General features: G+C 41.1%; 1 protein-coding gene across 2 annotated transcripts in view; it reads left to right on the plus strand.

Moving 5' to 3' along the window:
* Nucleotides 1-23,644, plus strand: part of RNF128 (ring finger protein 128) — a 111,053-nt gene that overhangs the window by 31,501 nt on the left and 55,908 nt on the right. The window contains exon 1 of one of the 2 annotated variants that reach the window (XM_045471286.1): nt 19,466-20,198. The exons of the other annotated variant lie outside the window; for it this stretch is intronic. Within the exon in view, the coding sequence (XP_045327242.1) occupies nt 19,706-20,198 (493 nt within the window). The 5' untranslated portion in view covers nt 19,466-19,705. Of the gene's footprint in view, nt 1-19,465; nt 20,199-23,644 lie in introns of those variants that run through there. 2 annotated transcript variants of the gene reach the window in all.

Genomic DNA, 23,644 nt, shown 5'->3' on the forward strand with positions numbered 1-23,644 from the left:
ATTTTCTACACCTTTTCTCTGCCTACACATCTAAAATGTCATACAACTTGGCTATTTATTTTCCCATCGCAACATTTAAAATCTTGTTCTTCTATTTCTATTTTAATAACCCTTTGCCACAGTATCATATGTGTTTACATGACACTAAAATAAATTAAAGATACTAGTTGAACAAAGCAACTGAATGTTCCACTTTTAACCAACTGTTTTGGTATTATATAGATGAGCCCGACTCTTGACTATCTCTTAATATCTATTCATCTGTATCTATTCTCCTCCAAAAGTACTTCATGCACTTGAAACAATGATCCCTACTTGCAAATGTCAGCCCTGTCTTCTTCTGCCATTGTATATAATTGTTGAAATGATAATTTTGGTGTATAGTCTACCTAATTCAAAGGGGATTTAAATTAGTCCCTTGATTAAACCCGATACAAAAGAAAACAATTATGGATAAAATAGCATCCATCTAAAGAAGAGGTTCTTAGGCTGGGGTCCTTGGAGGTGCACAGGTGGGCTGCACAGGGTCTTTATACAAATGAAGTATTATTTAAGTTAAGTACAGGGAGTTGATTTTTAAAAAATAAAGTGGGAGTGCCTGGGTGGCTTAGTCAGTTAAGTGACCAACTCTTGATATTGGCTCAGGTCGTGATCTCATGGTTCGTGAGATCGAGCCCTGCGTCAGGCTCTATGCTGACATAGCAGAGCCTACTTGGGATTCTTTATCTCTCTCTCTCTCTCTCTGTTCCTACCTGCTCTCTCTCAAAATAAATAAATATTAAAAAAGTAAAAATAAAAAATAAAGTAAATCTTGTCCTAAATGTTCCAGAGCAATTCTGTTCAATAGAACATTCAGCTCTCTCTCTATACTGTCCAATACATAGCCACAGCCACCTGTGGCCATTGAGTGCTTGAAATGTGGCTAATGTACCTGAAGAACTGAATTTTTTATTTTATTTAATTTTAAATAACCATATAAGTCTACTGGCGACCATATAGAACAGTATAGCAGCAGATAAACATTAACATAGGGCCATTGGATAAGCTTCATGAGGCCCATAACACCCCTTGAAATTGGGCACAAAATTGTGTGTGTTCATTTATTCTGTACATAGGTTTCATCAAATTTTCAGATGTAGCTCTGACTCCAAAAAAAGGTTTAGAACCACTATAGCAGAAGCAGTGGTAGTTGCTCCTGTTTGGACTCTGCATTTCCTGACAACGTAATTGAAACTAGAAACATGGTGAATTTTACTGTTGGTTGCTTTTTGTTGTTGTTGTTGATTTTGCTTATTGAGCATCTCTTTATTAAGCATTTACTGTATGGCATATTTGCAAGTCGACAGGGATACAGGGGTGACAAGAGGTGATCCCTGCCTTCAGTGTTTCTACATAAGTGTACATGTATACAGATAACTACAATAATACAATGAAATAATTTCTAAGAGAGCTGCTATTACTGCAGTAGAAATGTTGAGGCTAGAATGACCAATTAATAAGGCAATGAAGGAGGGAACAGAATGTCACCAGAAGTGACATCTAAAACAAGTCCTAAAAGAAGAACAAGATTTTAGCATGCAAATTAGGGGGAAGTACACTTTAGGCAACATCAATAAATAGCATGAGTTAATAGCATGAAGGAAAGAAAATAGGTAGCTTGTTTGAGAAACTTTGTTTTTTAAAAGTAATCTCTACACCCAACATGGAGCTTGAACTCACCACCCTGAGATCAAGAGTCTCATGCTATACCAACTGAGCCAGCCAGATGCCCCTTGTTTGAGAAACTTTTAGTGATTTTGTGTAACATAATATGAGGGAAGGAAGAGAAGATGAGGCAGAAAAAGTAGTTTAGGATCAAATCATGAAGGATTTTAATTTTTTTTAATGTTTTTATTTTTGAGAGAGAGAGCATGAGCAGGGGAGGGACAGAGTGAGAGGGAGACCCAGAATCTGAAGCAGGCTCCAGGCTCTGAACTGTCAGCACAGAGCCCGATGCAGGTCTCAAACCCCCAGACCGTGAGATCATGACCTGAGCTGAAGTCAGTCACTCAACCAACTGAGCCACCCAGGCGCCCCTAAAATCATGAAGGATTTTAATGTTATGCTATTTTTTCCTTTAGGACTGGTGGTGAGGAGTTCCAAAAGATTTCAAAAGAATCACATGGTTAGATCTTTGTTTTTCGAGGAGCAGTCTTGGTGATAATGTGGAAGACATTGCCTAGAGGCAATCTACCAGGAGACCAGGTAGAGTGATGTAGTAGAAAGGACAGTTAGAAACAAACTGGAGTGCAACAAAATCATCTGCATGGAGGGAGACAGATTTGGGAGTCATCAACCAAAGTAGCAAAGGGTGTAGGAAATATACTCCTAGGGAAATTTGTACATCTCTAGAAAAGTAGAGGCTAGAGAACCCTGGGGATGATCAGCATTTAAATAGATGGCAGGGAAAAAGAACACAGAGTTGGAAGAACAGCCAGAGAAGTAGGACCAGGAAAGATTGGATTTGTGAGATACAAGGCAAGGGAGAATTTTTGAGAAAACAATTATTAACAGCACTCAAATGTCACTTTAAAGGGAGTATAAGTATCAAAAGCTGGGCTATTAGTGGAGTAGTAGGTCTGGAAGCTCACTGGCAATGGGTAAAAGGCTATAAATAGTGAGTCTTACAACTCTGACAGTGCTTGAATAAGGGGATGCAGAGGGTAATTAAGATTACCATGTAAAAGATATGTGTATGTACACTTCCATGATGGTAATTTTTTTCTCCAGTTTTAGTTGTTGGTAATTCTGAGGAGACTTTGGTGGGTGGGGCGATGTGGAATGAGAAAAGTCTTCTAGGTTAGGCATTCCTTATCCACATTAATTTTTCAGTAGACTTAAATGTAAGTTGATATCGTATTGCATTAAATATAATTTGTGCAAATGGGACATGAATCCCAGATGTCAAAAATGTATTGGGATATTAAAATTTTGTAATTCCACACATTAGAAATTCAGTAGCATGGACGATATTCTCTGGTACTTTTATATATATAATATATATAAAATATAATATATATTAATTTACATTCAAATTAGTTAGCATTTGGTACAATAATGATTTCAGGAGTAGAATCCAGTGATTCATCCCCTGCATATAACACCCAGTGCTCATCCCAAGTGTCCTCCTTAATGCCCCTTGCCCATTTAGCCCATTTCCCCTACCCAAAGCCCCTCCAGCAATTTCTCAGTTCTCTGTATTTAAGAGTCTCTTATGTTTTGTCCCCTCCATGTTTTTATATTATTTTTGCTTCCCTTTCCTTATGTTCATCTTTTTTGTATTTTAAATTTCACATATGAATGAAGTCATATGATATTTGTCTTTCTCTAATTTCGCTCAGCATAGTTGTTGTTTTTTAATGTCATAAGAAAACATCCAAATTCCTTGGCAAAAAGAAAACAAAAATAATTTCCTAAATTTAATTAAAGTAATATATCATACATTTCTATAACCAACACTATTCCTCCCTTTAAAAAACTTTTTATTTTGAGAAAATTGTGAATTCACATGCAGTTTTAAGAAACAGAGATATCGTATACCATTCGCCCAGTTTCCCCCAATAGTATTATCTTAAATAACTATATATAGTACAATATAGCAATCAGGAAATTGACATTAAAGCCAAATTATGGAAAGAGCTCAAATGTCCATTGGCTGTCAAATGGATAAAGAAGATGTGGTATATATATACACAATGGAATATTACCCAGAATCAAAAAGAATGAAATCCTGCCATTTGCAACAACATGGATGGAACTAGAGTCTATTATGCTAATCGAAATAAGTCAGTCAGAGAAAGATAAATATCATATGAGTTCACTCATATTTGGAATTTAAGAAACACAACAGATGAACATAGGGGAAGGGAAGGAAAAATAATATAAAAACAGAGAGGGAAGCAAACCATAAATGACTCTTAAATACAGAGAAGAAACTGAGGGTTGCTGGAGGGGAGGTGGGTGAGGGCATGGGCTACTTGGGTGATGGGCATTAAGTATGGCACTTGCTGGGATGAGCACTGGGTGTTACATGTAAGTGATGAATCACCAAATTCTACTCCTGAAATCATTATTATACTATATGTTAACTAACTTGGATTTAAATTTTAAAAATAAAAATAAATAAATAATAAATAAATAAATTGACCTTGATACAATCCACTCACCCTATTTGGATTTTACTACTTTTAATGCTCTCATTTGCATGTGCTATGTGATTTTATCACATGTGTGGGTTCACGTGCCATGGCCACAGTCAAGATTCAGAATAATTGCATCACTACAGGCTCCCGCATATTGCCCTTTTATAGCCACACGCACCTCTATCCCATACCCTCTCTTTTACTCTGGGCAACCACTAATCTGTTCTCCATTATTATAATTTTTTCATCCCCAAAACATTATATAAATGGAATCACACTGTACGTAGCGTTTTAGGATTGGTCTTTTTTTTTTTTTTTTTAACTCAGCATAATTCTCTGGAGATTCATCCAGATTGTCCCATATAGTCATAGTTCATTCCTTTTTATTAGTGAGTAGTAGTCCATGGTATGGATGTACCACAGCTTACCCATTCATCTATTGAAGAACACCTGGGTTGTTTCCAGTTTGGGGCAATTATGAATTAAGCTGCTATAAACATTTGTATTCAGGTCTTAGTGAACATAATTTTTCATTGATCTGAGGTCAAGGCTCATGACTGGAATTGCTGAGTCATATGGTAGTTGCATGTTTATTTTTATGAGACACTGCCAGACTGTTTTCCAGATTGGCTGTACCATTTTACATTCCCATCAACAATGTATGTGTATATGTGATCCCGTTTCTCCACATCCTCATCGTCACCTTTGGTGTCACCACTTTTTCTTAAGCCATTCTGGTAGGCACACCGTGATATCACATGTGGTTTTAATTGCATTTCCCTAATGGCTAACGATGTTGAACATGTCTTCATGCACTTACTTGCCATTTCCTCTTTGGTCAGCTGTCTGTTCTTGTCTCAGAGAAAAAGCATCCAAAATACAAAGGGGTTCTTTTTATGTAGAAATTTGAGTGACATTGGTGGGTAATGAGGTTTTATAAAAGAAACTAATGCTGTTAAGTTGGAACTTGTTTATTGGATAAAATAGAAGCCCTAACATTAATTCTTACCGCTGTGAAGACATTGTTTTTTAATGTCATAAGAAAACATCCAAATTCCTTGGCAAGTACTCCTGTGGAGAACTAGGAAAATGGGATCCAGGAACTATACTTGGCTTTTTGATACCTTGACTATAGAGAGAATTGAGAGAATACAAATGAATAGAGAGATAAGAGCTTTTTGTAGGTATTGGATTCAGTCATTTGATGAATACATTTTCTAGCAAGTACCGGTAGTGCAGATATTTTATATTTTTGGTATGCTTTAGATATATTTGGATACCGTTTGTTGCCCTGTTCTAAGAGTCACTGTTGTATACTCACCCTGACAGAGACCAGTCTACTTCAGCTCTGGCGGGGCAGCATAATTACTTGTCAGCAGAACTACTACTCCCTTCAAAGAAGAGTTTGAATCAAAAACCTGCAATGACAGACCACTGCCTAACAAAATCAAGACCAAATTCCTAAATATATATTCAAGGTCAATAAAGCCCTAACCTACATTTTCTGCTCTCCCACTCCTTCTCTTGTGCTCTAACCAAACTGAAACAATGTTTTCTAAATCCATTCTGCTCTTTCCTGACTTCGAGCTTTTGTCCCTACTATATCCATTGCTGAAATCTCTTCCCTCACCATCTATCCCTTAAGGCCCTGCTTAGATGTTACTTTCTCCATGAAATCTCCTCTAATTCCTTGAGTCAGAATCAAACATTCCTGCCTTTGTACTCACACAGAACTTTGAACCCCCTTACAGCACCCATCTCTCTGACCACCCTTTTGTGTAACTGTCATGCCAACACAGTAACATGGACAAATTTGAAATGCATTTTGCTAAGTGAAGGAAGTTAGACACAAAAAGCTACATACTGAATGACTCCATTTATCTGACATTCTGGAAAAAGCGAAACCATAGGGACAGAAAACAGACTAAGGGTTACTAGGGTAAGGGTGGGGGGCAGGGTTTGACTATAAAGGCATAACACAAGGGAATTTGGGGGGTGATGGAACTGTTCTATGTCCTGATGGTGGTAGTGGCTACACAACTGTATGTCTGTCAAAAATTACAGAACTGTACACTAAAAAGGGTGAATGTTACTGCATGTAAATTACACCTTCACAAAAACAATGAGAAAAATTTATACCAGCCAGCCAACCTGCCCTTTAGCTCTGGCCATCCATTTACTTGTTCTTCAAATGTACTGTAATGTGCCAGGCTAAGAGCTGGGGCTACAAAGAAGAAAAATATGTGGCTCCTCCTCTCAAGGAACTCAGTCTCTGATGGAGGTGATAGGTATGCAGGTAAATAAATGCAGCAGGGTATAAAAGATGCTATATATAACACAGGCATATGTCAGATACAGTGGAGGCATAAAGGAAGGAGTGGTCATATGGACCTAGATTGTGGAGGGGCTATCCTTCCAAGTTTAGAAATTTATATTTTATTCAATATGCAATGAGAAGTGACATAATTGTAGCTATGTTTTCATAAGTGTAATATGGCAGTTAATATGAAGGATGATCTGGAGGCGGGGGAGAGACAAAAAGCAAGGAGGTCAATTAGAAAGCTATTTACAATAGTCTAAGAGAAAATTAATATTACTTCTCCATTAGTAGACGATTGAGATTGGACTAAGCTTTCAATTAAAGATTGTATGGCTAATAACCCAGATGCATGTAGGCAAAAACAAACAGAGGGCCCACAAAATTTTTCTTGCTACAATTTAACCCCCGTAGACTGGCATACTTAATGGAGGGATCATGTTGCATTGATCCTTTTTTTAATGTTTTTATTTTACTTCTGAGAGAGAGAGAGAGAGAGAGAGAGAGAGAGAGAGAAAGCACGAGCAAGGGAGGGGCAGAGAGAGACGGAGACACAGAATCCAAAGCAGGCTCCAGGCTCTGCGCTGTCAGCACAGAGCACGATGCGAGGCTTGAACTCACAAACCACAAGATCATGACCTGGGCCAAAGTCAGATGCTCAACCAACTGAGCCACCCAGGTGCCCCAACATTGATTTTTTATCTCCCCCAGCAACTATCATAAGACTTTGCAGATATTAGAAGCTCTAAAAAATGTTTATTATTCTAATGAATAAATTACAGAACAGGGGAATTTTCTTTTAAATTACTGAAATTCCAAAGGAGAAAATTATAATTCCTGCATGCCCGATGTCACTAACTGCTTACAATTTTGTATGTCAGACAGCCCAGAGGGTAAAGGTTAGTAAAAATGTTTTATTCCTAAATTTGTATACAGATTGAAGTGATCAGGTGGAATTAGTCTAGCACTTTTCCCCCCAAGAAAGTCTGCTGCTTCTTTGCTCACTGCTACCTAACACAATTTTCAGTGACAGGGGTAAGATTCTGTGAAAAAGAAAATGGAATAACAGCAGGCATTATAAATACACTTCTGTTTTTTCTTTTTCTTTTTTTCTTTTTCTTTTTCTTTTTTTTTTTTTTAACTATGGCCTCTGTCTTGAAACTTTGAAAACGTTTGCTGAAAATGCCTATAAGGGGCGTAATTGAAAGCACTGATATAAGATAGCCTTCTTGAAACGTGTGAAGTTTTCATCCTGCCTTGAATCTAACCAAATAGAAGGTCCAAAAACCAGCAGAGTGCTATGCTGTAAACACCATGTAGGGCCCAAACGTATGCTCTCATCAGGTCCCTAAACACCTCAACTATCCTCACCTAAGAAAAACGAAGGCATTTAATGAACTTGGTGGGATTATTGAAGGTAAACTTGATGAGCCTCTTCTTCAAACACACAAGAGCTTCAGGCTTTCAATTTCTGCTCTTTTTTTTTCTCTTCTCTCCCAAAGAGCAAACATTGCTGAGCCACTTCATTGCCTCTGGTGAAAGGCTTTCTGTGGCTCCAGAGTTGACAACATCCAGAATATTAAGCAGTCACTGACTTCTGCATCTGAACTAGTTTGCTATGAAGAACATGAAGTATACTGACGCTATCTGCACCCAAAGTTACACAGAGACAACTTAGAAAAAAGTGTACCTACTCCCTGCTATTTGAAGGTTTGTCAGCTAAGGGAGAAGTGATTTTATAGATTCCAGAGTGTGCTGTGGTTCAGTGGATCGGGACACTTTTTTTCCTTTGGATGTTCCCCTTAGTATTTTTCCTCATTAAAGTTCCTATGCCTTTACATTGCATGATTTGTGATGAAGTCAAACCAAAGTAATTTTTGTAGCCACAAAATACCCTTTTGTTGAAGGCCTGCTTGCCCCTTGCCTGTTTCCTGTGACCAATATAACCATAACACTTATCTAATTCTGGTGTGACAAAACTTAATTACTGTGCGAATTACAAGTGGTAAGCCAGCTGATTTCAGCTGTCTCAACTATGTGACAGCACCTGGTCACTTAATGCCAAATACTTGTTTACTACATGTTATTGATCAGTTTTGAGCCCTGGCCAGTTGTAGCTAATCCTAATGCATATAGCTGGCAGCTGTGAATTTGTGACTTTGCCCCTTGGAATACAAAGGCTGCCTTTGCCCACACTTGGGCAGACCTGAGCTTCTAAAGGGCAAGCCTTGGCCTCAGTAGGTGATTGTGATTACGCACTCTAATACAAGTATGTTTATTCTTAAACTGCTTTTCAGAAATCCCAGCTTTACTAGGAATTATCAAATTATGTTCCCATTAAAAATGAACCCCTGGGGCAGCTGGGTGGCTCAGATGGTTAAACATCCGACTTCAGCTCAGGTCATGATCTACGGTTCATGAGCCCCACTTCGGGCTCTGCACTGACAGAGCTGAGACTGCTTGGGATTCTCTCTCTCTCTCTCTCTCTCTCTCTCTGTCACTCTGCCCCTCCCCAACTTACATGCTCACTCTAAATAAATACACTTAAAAAGTTAAAATTAAAATTAACCCCATTCTGTCTGTAGGTTAAAAAAAAACACACATTGTCCATGTACATTTTTAAGAACTCAACTCCTCCCTAATTTAGTAAACTGATCTGATCTATGCCTGCCAGGCCCACCCTCCTCTATAGCTCTTCTATCATTTGTGCTAGGCAGTGGCAAGATCATAGATACTTCTTCAGATATACTATTTGAGTTGTTAGGCTTTAATTTGAGGGAACATTAAGTGGTTCAGAATATAGCTATATAATTTTTCATTATTATTTTCCCCATTTTATGGTTGAGCAAGAAGAAAGAGAAACTGGGGTGCCTGGGTGGCTTACAGTTTGTGATCTCACAGTTTGTGAGTTTGAGCCCTGCATCAGGCTCTGCACTGACAGTGTGGAGCCTGCTTGGAATTCTCTCCCTCTCTCTCTCTGCCCCTCCCCAACTTGTGCATGTGCTCTCTTTCTCTCTCTCAAAATAAATAAATAAACATTTTAAAAAAGAAGAAAGAGAAACTTCCTCAGTGTCAAATATCCAGTCAACAGTAAATCTAAAACTAATAGCAGATGGGTGCCTGGGTGGCTCAGTTGGTTGAGCGCCCGACTTCAGCTTAGGTCATGATCTCATGTCTTGTGGGTTCGAGCCCCGCATCGGGCTCTGTGCTGACAGCTCACAGCCTGGAGACTGTTTCAGATTCTGTTTCTCCCTCTTTCTCTGCCCCTCCCCCACTCGCACTTTGTCTCTCTCTCTCTCAAAAATAAATAAACATTAAAAATTAAAAAAAAATAACAGCAGAGGCTGGAGTGGGGTGCTCTGTGGATCTAGTCTACTGAGTAGCATTAATGGATTGGAACTAAATCTCACATGTTTTCATATCTGTAGGGCAAATTCATTAAAAACATTGTTCTCGCTCATTTTCCCCAAGTAATTACTTTTCTTTCTTTCAATAGCATATACATAAATCTTTTGTGGTCACAGATTTAATTCTTTTGGAATCTTCATCTTACTAGAAACCTGAAAAGGAAAGAGAGGAGACTGCCTGAGACCAGATGAGTTTCCCAAGTAGGCTGTCCTGATGCCGGCAGTGGAGGGAAGGTAAAAATCAATCGTGCCATGTCCATCATTTCCCCCCAGCACTGGCCCTGCCCAATGTTCTGCCAATGCCATTCCTGTTCCCCATATCTCGGGCCCTTCCCCACTCTTGTTCCTCTTTAGCAATCTGGGATCTCCTCAATCATCTCCCCAAACTCGATAGCTAATCTAATCCCCAGTAGCAACCAAATTGACACAATTTAGTACAAATTTTCTGCATTGTCATCCATCAATACAATTCCTTTCTGTACTCATTTTCATCCACGGACATAAAACACCCTTTCTGCACATAACACACACGTGTTCAGGCACTGCTCACCACACACTTATGGGAGTGAGAGTGCTCACCTGAAGATGTAAGCATTTATAAATGATGATGAAGCACTTGACTAAATGTACTTTCATAATCTGTTTAGGAATTTGGAGGCTGCAAAGCAGGAAATCTGGGCCCTCTGGTGAGGGGCTTTGTAGAATGCTAAAATATGTTACTGGATGTACTGTAAAACACCCATTCTTTGCACCCTGTCATAATTTCCTTACTATGTAAGTGGAGAGGTGGTATAGGAGAGTGAAAATGGCATAGAATTTGGAGTCATACTCCTACTGTGAATTCCAACTCTGCCACATACTGGTTGTATGACCTTTGGCAAGATACTTTACTTTTCTGAGCCTCATTTTCATCATCTGAAAAAAAAAGGGAATTATAATAGGATTTTATTACCTGTTGTAAGAGTTGACTGATATATATAATTCATGCATGTAAAGTATCTGGCACATAGTAGGTTTGCAATAAATATGTTGCCTTCCTACCGTTATTTTTGAAAGTACTATTGAATAGAGTGGAATGTGGTATAATAGGACAAGTGTAGTGTTTTTTTTAATGTTTATTAAACATTACCTGAGCCGAAGTCGGACGCTTAACTGACTGAGCCACCCAGGCACCCCGGAACAAGTGTAGATTTTATTTAAGATGGGTCAAATTCCAATTCTGCCATATGGTTACCATGGGCGACCTCAGTAAGTTACTTAACCTGATCCTCAGTTTCTTCTTCTGTATGATGTAGCATATACTTATCTCATAGGTAGAAGTACCTGGCCTATAGTAGGTTCTCAAGGATAGCTGAGGGCTATCCTTATGGGGGCTCCTGGGTGGCTTAGTCAGCTAAGCGTCTGACTCTTGGTTTTGGCTCAGGTCATGATTTCATGGTTCGTGGGTTTGAGCTCTGCATCGGGCTCCGCACTGACAGCATGGAGCCTGCTTAGGATTCTCTCTCTCTCTCTCTCTCTCTCTCTCTCTCTCCCTCTCCCTCTCCCTCTCCCTCTCTCCCTCTCTCTCCGTCTCTCTCTCTCTCTAAATAAATAAATAAACTTTTTGGTATTTTTTTATATTTATTTATTTAATGTTTTATTTATCTTTTTTCCTTTGTTGTTTTTTTTAATTTTTTTAATTTTATTTTTTAAATTTACATCCAAATTAGTTAGCATATAGTGCAACAATGATTTCAAGGGTAGATTCCTTAATGCCCCTTACCCATTTAGCCCATCCCCCCTCCCACAACCCCTCCAGTAACCCTCTGTTCTCCATATTTAAGAGTCTCTTATGTTTTGTCCCCCTCCCCGTTTTTATATTATTTTTGCTTCCCTTCCCTTATGTTCATCTGTTCTGTGTCTTAAAGTCCTCATATGAGTGAAGTCATATGATATTTGTCTTTCTCAGACTGACTAATTTCGCTTAGCATAATACCCTCTAGTTCCAACCACGTAGTTGCAAATGGCAAGATTTCATTCTTTTTGATTACTGAGTAATACTCCATTGCATATATATACCACATCTTCTTTATCCATTCATCCATCAATGGACATTTGGGCTCTTTCCACACTTTTGCTATTTTTGATAGTGCTGCTATAAACATTGGGGTGCATGTGTCCCTTTGAAACAGCATAGCTGTATCCTGGGATAAACACCAAGTAGTGCAATTGCTGGGTTGCAGGGCAGTTCTATTTTTAATTTTTTGAGGAACCTCCCTACTGTTTTCCAGAGTGGCTGCACCAGCTTGCATTCCCTCCAGCAATGCAAAAGAGATCCTGTTTCTCTGCATCCTTGCTAACATCTGTTGTTGCCTGAGTTGTTAATGTTAGCCATTCTGACAGGTGTAAGGTGGTATCTCATTGTGGTTTTGATTTGTATTTCCTTGATGATGAGTGATGCTGAGCATCTTTTCATGTGTCGGTTGGCCATTTGGATGTCTTCTTTGGAAAAGTATCTATTCATGTCTTTTGCCCATTTCTTCACTGAATTGGTTTTTTTTGGTGTTGAGTTTGATAAGTTCTTTACAGATTTTGGATACCAACCCTTTATCTGATTCTGATATGTCATTTGCAAATATCTTCTCCCATTCCGTCAGTTGCCTTTTAGTTTTGCTGATTGTTTCCTTCTCTGTGCAGAAGGTTTTTGTTTTGATAAGGTCTCAATAGTTCATTTTTGCTTTTGTTTCCCTTGCCTCTGGAGACGTGTTGAGTAAGAAGTTGCTGTGGCCAAGATCAAAGAGGTTTTTGCCTGAAATAAACTTTTTTTTTTAATTAAAAAGGGGTAGCTATTAATGTTATGGACGTGAGAAGACTGTTTCAGAGAGAACATACCCACTCTTGGAGATCACTTCTTTGAAATTCTGTCTTGTCTTTGAGTGCAGGAAAGCTTGGTTTAACAACGATCCCCTGTTTTCTAATAGTTGCATACCCACTTGAGTTGACTGAAGTTTACCTGCACTCAGAAATGATGTTATTTGAAAGTACGCTGCACCATCACATTGTGGGCTTTTTGCTTTGTTTGGCTGCTCACTCTCTCCACACCCCCATCAATTCCCTCTTGCTGTCCACAAAACAGCTGCCTGGAGCAGAAAATTGTTGCCATCCCCTCTCTACACATTTCCTACACCTATATTATGAGCTGTGTAGCCACGACATTGCTTAGTTGTCAAGACACTATTTGTCCCAGATGGTGCTTTGCCATTTATTTAATGGTAAGAAGCCAGATGTGATGTCTCATTTCTTGCAGACATATTAAAGGCTGAATGCTGTTGTCCATCTCTGCACCTCTGCAGAAACTCAGGGTGATTGGAAACATAACTGGTCACAATGGTGCCCTGCTGTTGCTTCTGCATGATGCTTCTCTGCTTATTAGTTCATTATTTAGATGGCACACTGCTCAAGGCACCTTTGGCTCACTACTGCTGATACAAATATTTAGCAGGGTTAGCCTTAATGGTAGGATTTGAGAAATCCCAAAAGGTTCCTGGCCCAAGTGTGTCTCCCTCACTGGTTACAGTGCCTGAAATGCATATGAGAAACATTTCACTTGAACTTATTTTGGTATAAGGCCATGTTAAAGTGCGAAAGCCACTCTCCAAAAGGAAGATACGGAGTCATTATCAGCTATTAACACTTAGAGTCAGGACTGCATTAGAATCCTGATTCTGTTACTAGTTATATGACCTCAATCAGGTTGTAAATTCTCTCTGAGCCGGTCTCCTCTTCTGAAAACGGGGATAATAGTGGATGATTGTGAAAATTAAATGAGATAATAGGGGCACCTGGGTGGTTCAGTCGATTGAGCTTCCGACTTCAGCTCAGGTCATGATCTTGCAGTCCGTGAGTTCGAGCCCCGCATCAGGCTCTGTGCTGACAGCTCAGAGTCTGGAGCTGCTTTCAGATTCTGTGTCTCCCTCTCTCTCTGCCCCTCCCCCACTCATGCTCTGTCTCTCTCTCTCTCTCTGTTAAAAATAAACATTAAAAATTAAAAAAAAATTAAATGAGATAGTGCATGTACAGTACATAGCGAATGCTCAATGAGCAGTAGCTGTTATTTAGCCTTACGGACAGTAGGACTTCTAGGGAATACTTCTATGGCTAGTCCATTTGGTTGGAGGGTTGGGAATAAGGTGAAGTTTGGTACAGGAAAATTGCTCAAAGCAAACGTCCTGGTGCAGTGGCAATATAGCCATGAGTAGCAACGAAACTCTAGGGACCCGGGCTTGCAGGAGCTGGGTAGGAGGAAGTGAAAGGACTGAAGCAAAGTCAAACTACACTTTCATGAACTTTCCAACAAGCAAAATGTAGTACTATTCAGGATGCGATGCTCTGTGAGGTAGTAAACTCTGACACTGGGAGTGTTCAAGCAGAGCCTGGGTGCTGGCTACCCATCAGCAATACCCTAGTTTGCCCCAGGGCTTCTGAAACTTGTGTGCATGTGTACAAATCATCTGCAGATCTTGTTAAAATGCAGGTTCTGACTCAGCAGGTCTGGAGTAGGACCCAAAATTCTTCATTTCTCACAAGCTCCCTGCTGATGCTGATGCTCCTGATCAATAGGTCTTATTCATAGGAGCAAGGCTCTGTTGCAGTTTGAAAAGAAATCACAGACAGAGGGATATGATTGGGGAAAGCCACAGAGTTACCCAGACAAGTCTCCACAGAGTGGAAGGACTTTGATGCAGTCATGATATGCAGTCTGGTTCTTAGCTTTGTAGGTTTTGAGATTTGATTGGTAGTATAACTAGAGACTGGGCTCTTGGGGACTGACTCACATTTAACCAAATTCACAAGAGACCAATATCCATGCCAGAATGCCAACTGATTAATTTATAATGAGAAGTATAACTTCCAAGTGGACCAGATACTAGTGTTTGCTGATCAGTGCATTATCTCCCTATAGGCATATTTACATGGGGAGCTAGCTGATAATAAGAAGGTTGCTTGACGAGGATGGACTCATAGCAAGGGGAGTTCATAGGATGATTTTAACAGTTACATGTCTTTAAGCTATAATAGTGTGATATCTCCATCTCCACAACTGGGCTAGACCTCCAGAATAGTGCTGCAGATGTTAGCTTCCTCACTAGTCTTTCTGCCTCCTGTCTTGTCTTCATACAATCCAGATGATCTATTTGAGCCTGGGTATGATAATAATCATTTATTTGTTCCACTGACTTCAATATAAATTCACAGTTTAAAACATCATTACAAAATGCTTAAAACATAGAGACAAGGGGCACCTGGGTGGTTCAGCTGGTTGAGTGTCCAACTCTTGACTTTGGCTCAGGTCATGGTTCCAGGGTCCTGAGGTCAAGCCCTGTGTCGGGCTCCACGCTGAGCATGGAGCCTGCTTAAGATTCTTCTCTCTCTCTCTCTCTGGCATCTGGGTGGCTCGGTTGGTTAAGCATCCAACTTCAGCTCAGGTTATGATCTCCCAGTTCGTGGGTTTGAGCCCCGCATCGGGCTCTCTGCTATCAGCACAGAGCTTGCTTTGGATGCTCTGTCTCCCTCTCTCTCTGCCTCTTCTCTGCTGATGCTTGCAATCTCTCTCTCAAAAATAAATAAACATTAGGGGCGCCTGGGTGGCGCAGTCGGTTAAGCGTCCGACTTCAGCCAGGTCACGATCTCGCGGTCCGTGAGTTCGAGCCCCGCGTCAGGCTCTGGGCTGATGGCTCAGAGCCTGGAGCCTGTTTCCGATTCTGTGTCTCCCTCTCTCTCTGCCCCTCCCCCGTTCATGCTCTGTCTCTCTCTGTCCCAAAAATAAAAATATACGTTGAAAAAAAAATTTATTAAAAAAATAAATAAACATTAAAAAAAAAAGATTCTAGCTCTCTCCCTCTGCCCATCTCAACCACTCATGCATGCTGTCTCTAAAAACAAAAAAAATTAAAAATTAAAAAATAGAAGTTGAAAAAAATAGTACAGTGAGTACCTATAGACCCACCATCTAGACTCAACAATTGCTATCATTTTGCCATTTTTACTTTATGTGTGTGTGTGCCTGTATGCACATATGTGTTGAATCCATACTCTTTAACACAATTTTCTAAACTCTTCATATTCTGGCACAGCCTACTTGTCCAGCTTCACTTTCCCTGGCTCTCCCTTTGCAACTTGCATCCCAGCCATACTTAACTATTTAATGTTAGTTCCCTGAATGCTCCTGGTGTTTTCATGTAATATATTATTGCCTATGCCTGAATATACTTACTCCCTTTTGCTTGATTAACTCTATTTGTTCTTAAAGACTCAGCCACACCCATGTTGCCATAGCACCCTACGTTTTTCTCAGTCATAACAGTTATTAAACTGTACTGTTATCGTCTACCTCTCTGACTTTCCTACTAAACTGTAAACTCATTGAGGGTAGGGACTTTTTTTTTTTGTCTCTGTATACCTATGCCTCTCCAGTGGCTTGCACTTGGTAGGTGTTCAATAATCAGAAAATCCAACTGCCCACCGGAGGGTTCTACCTAGTTACATCATAGGCAACTCAAAATCAATGTATCTATACTGAGCTCATCTCTCTTCCACCCGCTTCTGCCCATTTACACCCCTCCTCTGGGGTGCCTGGGTGGCTCAGTCTGTTTAAGCTTCCGACTTTGGCTCAGGCCATGATCTCAATGGTTCGTGAGTTCAAGCCCCGCTTTGGGCTCTGCACTGACCCTGTGGAGCCTGCTTGGGATTCTCTCTCTCTCTCTACACCCCTCCCCCATTCGTGCTCTCTTTTTTTCTCTCTCAAAATAAATAAACTTTAAAAAAATAAATAAGGCCATCCTCCTGACTGAATGTCATCCAGTCTTTCAAGCCAAAAACCTCAGAGCAAACCCTAACTCTTCCCTCTCTTTCATCCTCCAACATAAATTTCCAATCTGTCCACCTCTCTTTATCTCTGCTACCTGTCTAGGCTGGGCCAGCTTCTTCTCTCACCTGGAGCACTACTGAAAATCTTCTATCTTGGCCCACTCCTTCTCATCTTGTCCCCTCCAGTCTATTATCCACAGAGGAGCCATAATGATCTCTAAAATTCAGAGCTGATTATATTACTCCATGTGTAAACCCTGATTGTATTACTCCCTGCTTTTGGATAAAGTCCAAACTCCTCAGCTTTGATGAAAGGACTCTCGAGAACTGACCTCTGTGCACCCATAGAACTTTGTGTCTTGTACTCTTGGGTTCCAACCATTTTGTGTTTATAGAGCCTGTAGTACATTTTGTCTCCCAACATTTTCAGTTTCATGCCTCAGCGCATTCCTTGTATTGTTTTCTGCCTAGGAAGGCTAACCCTCTCAAACTCATCATGGACAGGTGTCACCTCCTGTGGGCAGCTTTTCCTTACTTCCCAGCCTGGGTTAGGTTCCTCTTCTCTATTACCCGTTACTGCCCTGTGCACACCTCTGTCACAGCACTCACACTATACACATATAGCTCTCTATACTGCAATAATAAGTTTGCTTGTTTGTCCCATTGAAACTAATTTATGAATTTTTTGAGAGCAGAGTTAATGTCTTATTTGCTTTTTTTCCTTTTTACCCCAGTGCTTAGTTGAGGGCTGGCATATAGTAGATGTGCAAGAAATACTTGTTTAAGAATGAATATTAACAAATGTCTCTCCAAACTTCATTTTTGTAGATGCCTTATAAAAGATCTCTTTATTTTTTTTAATCTTTATTTATTTTTGAGAGAGAGAGAGAGACAGAGTGCTAGCATGGGAGAAACAGAAAGAGAGGGAGACACAGAATCCAAAGCTCACCAATCATGGCTCGAACTCACCAATCATGAGATCATGACCTGAGCCGGAGTCCGATGCTTAACCCACTGAGCCACCCAGGTGCCCCAAAGATCTCTTTAATTTTAAATACATTGTTTCTTTAAAGTACAACATAGTCGATTGCCACACAGGTAATCGTTATTGAATTTTGTGTGTTCTTCAACAAATTCAGACAATTTCTAGAATTGTACTATTTCTTAGAGATGGTCGATTCTACCCTTTCCTTTTTCTGTAGGTAATTTTTATCTCAGAGATAAACATCATCCGTAGTTGGGGGTGTCATGCTGTTGGCCTCACATACCCACTTTGATCTCTTATGTTCCTTTTAATATAATAGGGTTCATGTTTCACAGATTTGCCCATTTAATTTGGATTCTAGTGCTGTTTAGTTATGGTGTGAATTTTCCCTTAGGTTTGTCTCAAGCCATGAGAGTATCAAGTGAAAAATTGTCCCATTGCTTAATCTTTGGAATTAATATTGGTTAAGTAAATGTTGGGCCAGGGACGGAGGGGAGTGTGACTGGGAATTTAACAAATGCTGGGCTGGATAAAGTGAATTGTCTCTTTGAAATGAAAATGTAGCTAAAACTGAAAATCCTGAACATCACTGTCTCTGATTATTATCTCAGAGTGACAACTTTAAGATTATTTACAAGGTATGGGGTCCCTGACCCTGTTTACTAATAATAGTATTTAACAGATATATTTTTTACACTGTGCTAAGCACTGTTCTAAGTGCTTTACATGTATGAACTCATTTAATCGTCTGAACAACTTTATGAGGTAGGTGATATTACTATCCCCATTTTACAGATGATGAGGAAACTGAGTCACAGAGAAGTAACTTCCCCAAGGTAAAAAGTTATCCATAACTGTTATACAACAGGTGTATTAATTCACTTTTGTCCAATGCATATTTCTTAAGCACCTCTTAAATGCAGTAATTGACAGGGCAGATAAAAATTGTACACTTAAAGTAAGGAGGAATCATAATGCAATAGTGCCATGCATGAATCACCAAGGTGAGTCAGGCTCCCTTCAGTTGGTGGGAAACGGGCAAAGATTATATAGCTAAGGTCAGGAATGGCGCAGATGTATAGATTCGAGTAAACCTGTTTGTGGAAGACGAGAGAAGAGAGTTTTGATGTGTGTGAAAACGGTAATTCTTTTCTGAGGACTAAGATTACTTTCAGAAGGGGCTTCTGATGCAGTCTATTTAGCACGAGGTAAGCGTCAGAAGGAAATACCCAGTATGACGCTTGTCTGGAGCAAGAAAGGAGAAAGCTTTAAAAAAAAAAAAAAAAAAGTAACAATGCGCTTTTCCTGCCCCTCCCCCTCTAGAGAATCAATAAACAGCCTGCCTGCCCCCTCTCCGGACACCACCCACCCACCCGAATTCCCTTGACTACAACTCAGACCCTTCTGATTCGCGCTTTCTAGAAGTACTTTCACATTCTGGCACCTTAAGCCAGAAAAGGCCTTTAGGCAAATGTTTGGAGTGAAAAACCTATTCTTGCAACCCCAAACGGGCTCTCCTACTGGAGAGCTTTTACGGTCGCAGATGGTATATAGTTCCTGGCCTGTCAATTTTTTAGAACGCGACGCGACACACCTGGCCACACAGCCTCAGAGCCTACTCTAACTAGCCTGCCCATCCTGTTACCCTTTTAAGAGGCGGATCCCGCAGTGTCCTTTCCTCCCTCCCAGCCACCTCTACCCCCAGTCCTCTGGGCGGAGCTTCCAGCTAAAGCCCCAGAGCCCGACGCGGCCGCAGCAGTAGCGGCGAGGACCGGAGCTGCGAAGAGCTGCATCTGCTGCAGCCACTTCACCGACGCTACGTGCCTCGCGGCTCCCACCTAGCTCCGGCGCGTGCCGGCCCCTCTCCGCCTCCTTCCCACCTGGCGCGCACCTGGGCCCGGCCGGGTCCCGCCGAGAGCCAGGAGGGCGCGTGCCAGGGGCCCCTCGGGAACCGCAGAGCGCGCGCGCCATGGGGCCGCCGCCCGGGGCCGGGGTCTTGTGCCGCGGTGGCTGCGGCTTTTCCCGATTGCTGGCGTGGTGCTTCCTGCTTGCTCTGAGTCCCCAAGCCCCCGGCTCCCGGGGGGCCGAGGCTGTGTGGACCGCGTACCTCAACGTGTCCTGGCGGGTTCCGCACACCGGAGTGAACCGCACGGTGTGGGAGCTGAGCGAGGAGGGCGTGTACGGCCAGGATTCGCCGCTCGAGCCCGTGGCCGGGGTCCTGGTGCCGCCCGACGGGCCGGGGTCGCTCAACGCCTGTAATCCGCACACGAATTTCACGGTGCCCACGGTCCCGGGGGACTGGGGAAGCGCGGTGCAGGTCTCTTGGTTGGCCCTCATCCAGCGCGGCGGGGGCTGCACCTTCGCAGACAAGATCCATCTGGCTTACGAGAGAGGGGCGTCTGGAGCCGTCATCTTTAACTTCCCGGGGACCCGCAATGAGGTCATCCCCATGTCTCACCCGGGTGAGTGCAGCTACTACATTGCGCCCCATCAACCCCCCTCCGAGGCCAGTTTTTTTTTTTTTTTTCCTCTTATTTTGCTCGGTGCTGTCTTTCCCTTATCCCCTTGCATCGCTGGGAAAACGAGTGCCCTTTCTGTCCCTACCAAGTGAGGCAGGGTCTTCTCCTTCCCGAGATCTCACCCTGCGTGGGGAGTGGGGCGAAAAAAAATCCTTCAGAATGTGCCTGTCTGGTGGAAAAGGGTAAGACCAACGGAGTGCGGAGGCTGGCAAGTAGAGAAGGACTGTTTGGGCTCCTTGGGTCGCCTTTTCCTGGTGTTCCACAAGGGTGCCTTGCGTTGGCTGCTTTGGTGGTGGGCATTGGCTTTGAAATGACTGGAGTGCAGGCGGCCTGGAAATCCCTTCCTCACTCTTTTTCCTGTTTAACAGCCTCAGGCCCGAGGCAGGTTTTGCCCTCCTCTCTCCCAGTTTTTCTCTCCCTGTTTCCTAGTATCAAGTACACGAGATTGTGTTACTGTGCCCTGTTAACCTCATTGCAGTTTGGGTGGAAACTTTGCCTAGTTTGGGGGCTCTTCTCTGCCCCGGGGTCTCGGGTCCCAAGCAACTGTCGGTGTCAGTGCTTTCGTTTGCCTTTGAAACATCCGATTTCGGTTATTGAGTGGCCAAACAGGTGATTAATGTTACTAAAAAAAAAAAAGAGCTTTGTGGATGAGGATAGCAAAGGCCTAGACTTTGGGAAAAATTGTCCAGGTGGGTCTTCAATTTGTGGAGATGGTGTGGGTTACAGTTTTTCCCTGTTGGGTGATTCTTCCAGAAACCTTCTCCCTATTTGTGATTAGGTAGTGACAGTGTATGTATGATCCGAAGCCCCAAAGGACAAAGAGGAAAAAAAAATGGAGAAAAAGGAAGAGACACAAAATAGCAGTATATCATAGTTGTTCGAGAGCTGGGCCCCAAGTCAGACCTTGGTTAAATTCCGGCTCCATTGCTAACTAGTCCTGTGACCTTGGGCAACTTATTTGAAGTCTTTCGAGTCTGTGTTCCCTCATCAATCAAAAGGGAAAGAACTAAGAAAAACTACTCCCACAGGTTTGCCTTGAGGATGAAATGAACTAACGCCTGCAAAGAGTTTTAATACACCATCCTTTTCAGTAAAGGCTAGCTGATAGGATTAGCCTTTTAAGGAGTCACTGGAGAGATGAATCTGCTTATTTCAATACTAGAGGTTTTGTGTTTTTCTTAAAGTGGTGGGTTTGGCCCTCCCTAGAGAGCACTTGCATGGGTTGGGTGGTAAAATGGAAAGAGCACTGAACTGGAACTCAGGAGATCGGAGTTCTTTTAGTCCCTTCTTTGCCCCTAGCAGCTTTGTGACCTTGTACAAGTTACTCACTAGCCAAATGATAGTATAGAGTTAGGAGGTGGAGGCCAAATTGGCAGAGTGTGCAGAGACAAAAGCGAAGGAGATGAACTCTTAAGATCCCTTCCAGCTCTAAAATGCTGCGATTCTTAGATTTTAATATTGATTAAAGGAGCAAGTGTATCTCTCCTGGTTGATAAGTCATTGATTAGAATGAAATTATGTTTTAAAGTCTAATAAAAATGAAGAATAAAGATTTGGTAAATTTTAAAGTCCTTAAGTTTCAATTGGCTATCTAAATGCAAAAGTTTAACTTTGTCTCTTCCAAATGAGATTCGTTTGCATGAATGATTTGAAATTGAAGAGTACTCTTTAATAAGACAGTTCCTATTTAGATCACTTTTATCCTACTTTCTGTTAAGGATGGAAGCTTATATTTATGTGATAGTTTTAAGGGACACTAAAATTAATTTTTGTTGAGCTCCCACTAAGTGCCAAGCAGTCTACATACATCTTACTTATATGCTATTCAGAGACAATATGGTGTACTACAAAAAGCACAGGCATCATAGTCAAGAACGGGTGTCAAATTCTGGATTTAGCACACAATAGCTTTGTACCCTTGATCAGGTTCTGTAACTTTACTGAGTCTCAGTTTCTGCATCTGTAAGATGGAGATACTTATGTTGCTGGGATTGTTTTCTTCTTTTTTTTGTAATTTGAAAAACTTTTTTAATGTGTATTGATTTTTGAGAGAGAGGGAGACAGAGTGTGAGTGGGGGAGGGGCAGAGAGCAAAGGAGACACAGAATCTGAAGCAGGCTCCAGGGTCTGAGCTGTCAGCACAGAGCCTGGTGCGGGGCTTGAACCCAGGAAACATGAGGTGGTGACCTGAGCTGAAGTTGGATGCTTTACCGACTGAGCCACCCAGGTGCCCCTACGTTGCTAGGATTAAGGATAATATATGTAAACCACCTAGCAGATAATAATCACACTCAATTAAAGTTGGTTATTACAGTAGGTTAAAGCCAGCAAGATGCAGAAAACATACAAATAGATGCTTATGCAGCTGTCAGTTTAAATAGAATCATGGCTGTTTTATTTCAAGATACTGTCTAGAAATAAAGGCCTAAATATTGAGCACTTAATTAAGTGACACTCAGAAAGGTATTTTGAGACTTAAAAATTTTACTACTGAGATGATAACTACAGCAAATTTTACCACTAGGCTAACTAGCCATAAAAAGCTAGCTAGTTACTTGAAGTATAGAATCACATTTCTTCCATGAATGCCTCAAGAAACTTCTTTTCAACACAGGGGACAAAATCACTTTGCATTTCATGCACGTGTGTTGTTGAATATTTGCTCCCAAAGTTTTGTATTGTTTGCTTTGCTCATTCCTGAGAGTTAGCCTAGGCTAGGGTTCATTGTAATCTCTGGTCAGAAACAACTTATCTGGGATCTTAGTGGCAAAGAGGTAGCACTGAGGTTTAAATGTTGATTAACTCAGTATGTATTGTCTTGAATTACCCAAGGGCCACCAAATGTGGAAAAGCCATTGCTTTTGTCTTTGTTTATGAAACCTCTCTTTAGCCATTCTCACAGGAGTGCTTGAATTGTTTGCCTTTTGAATTTAGGATGAACATCCATACTCTCCCCTATCACAGTCCTGGGAACATGAAGACCCATTTGTTTCAAGTAACAGAACTAACTGGTTTAGAGCAGTTGCTTTAACACTTTTGTTTATTGTAGAGGAACTCCACTATATAAAGAGCAATCAGTCAGGAAAATGAGGCTGTTTTTATGTATACCGAAATTTCACAAAAGGTAGTCATAGCCTTGCATCAACCCATGCAGTTTATTTCTGTCTATTGTTTTGGGTTGCAAAGTATCCAGAAAAATCCTGATTTACACAGATAAATACTTGCAAATGATAGATGTTTATTAACAGCTTGTCTTACAGTCTCTGGATATTTTTCAACCACATTGATCCAGAGTTCTGGAAGGGAATTAGGAGAAAATTTTGGTTTCCAAGGTTAATCACTATTCATATATCTTTATCTTAAATATGAAAATGAGATAAGCAGCCAAAA

The sequence above is a fragment of the Leopardus geoffroyi genome, chromosome X (assembly GCF_018350155.1).
Source record: "Leopardus geoffroyi isolate Oge1 chromosome X, O.geoffroyi_Oge1_pat1.0, whole genome shotgun sequence".
In the NCBI taxonomy this organism is placed as follows: Eukaryota; Metazoa; Chordata; class Mammalia; order Carnivora; family Felidae; genus Leopardus; species Leopardus geoffroyi.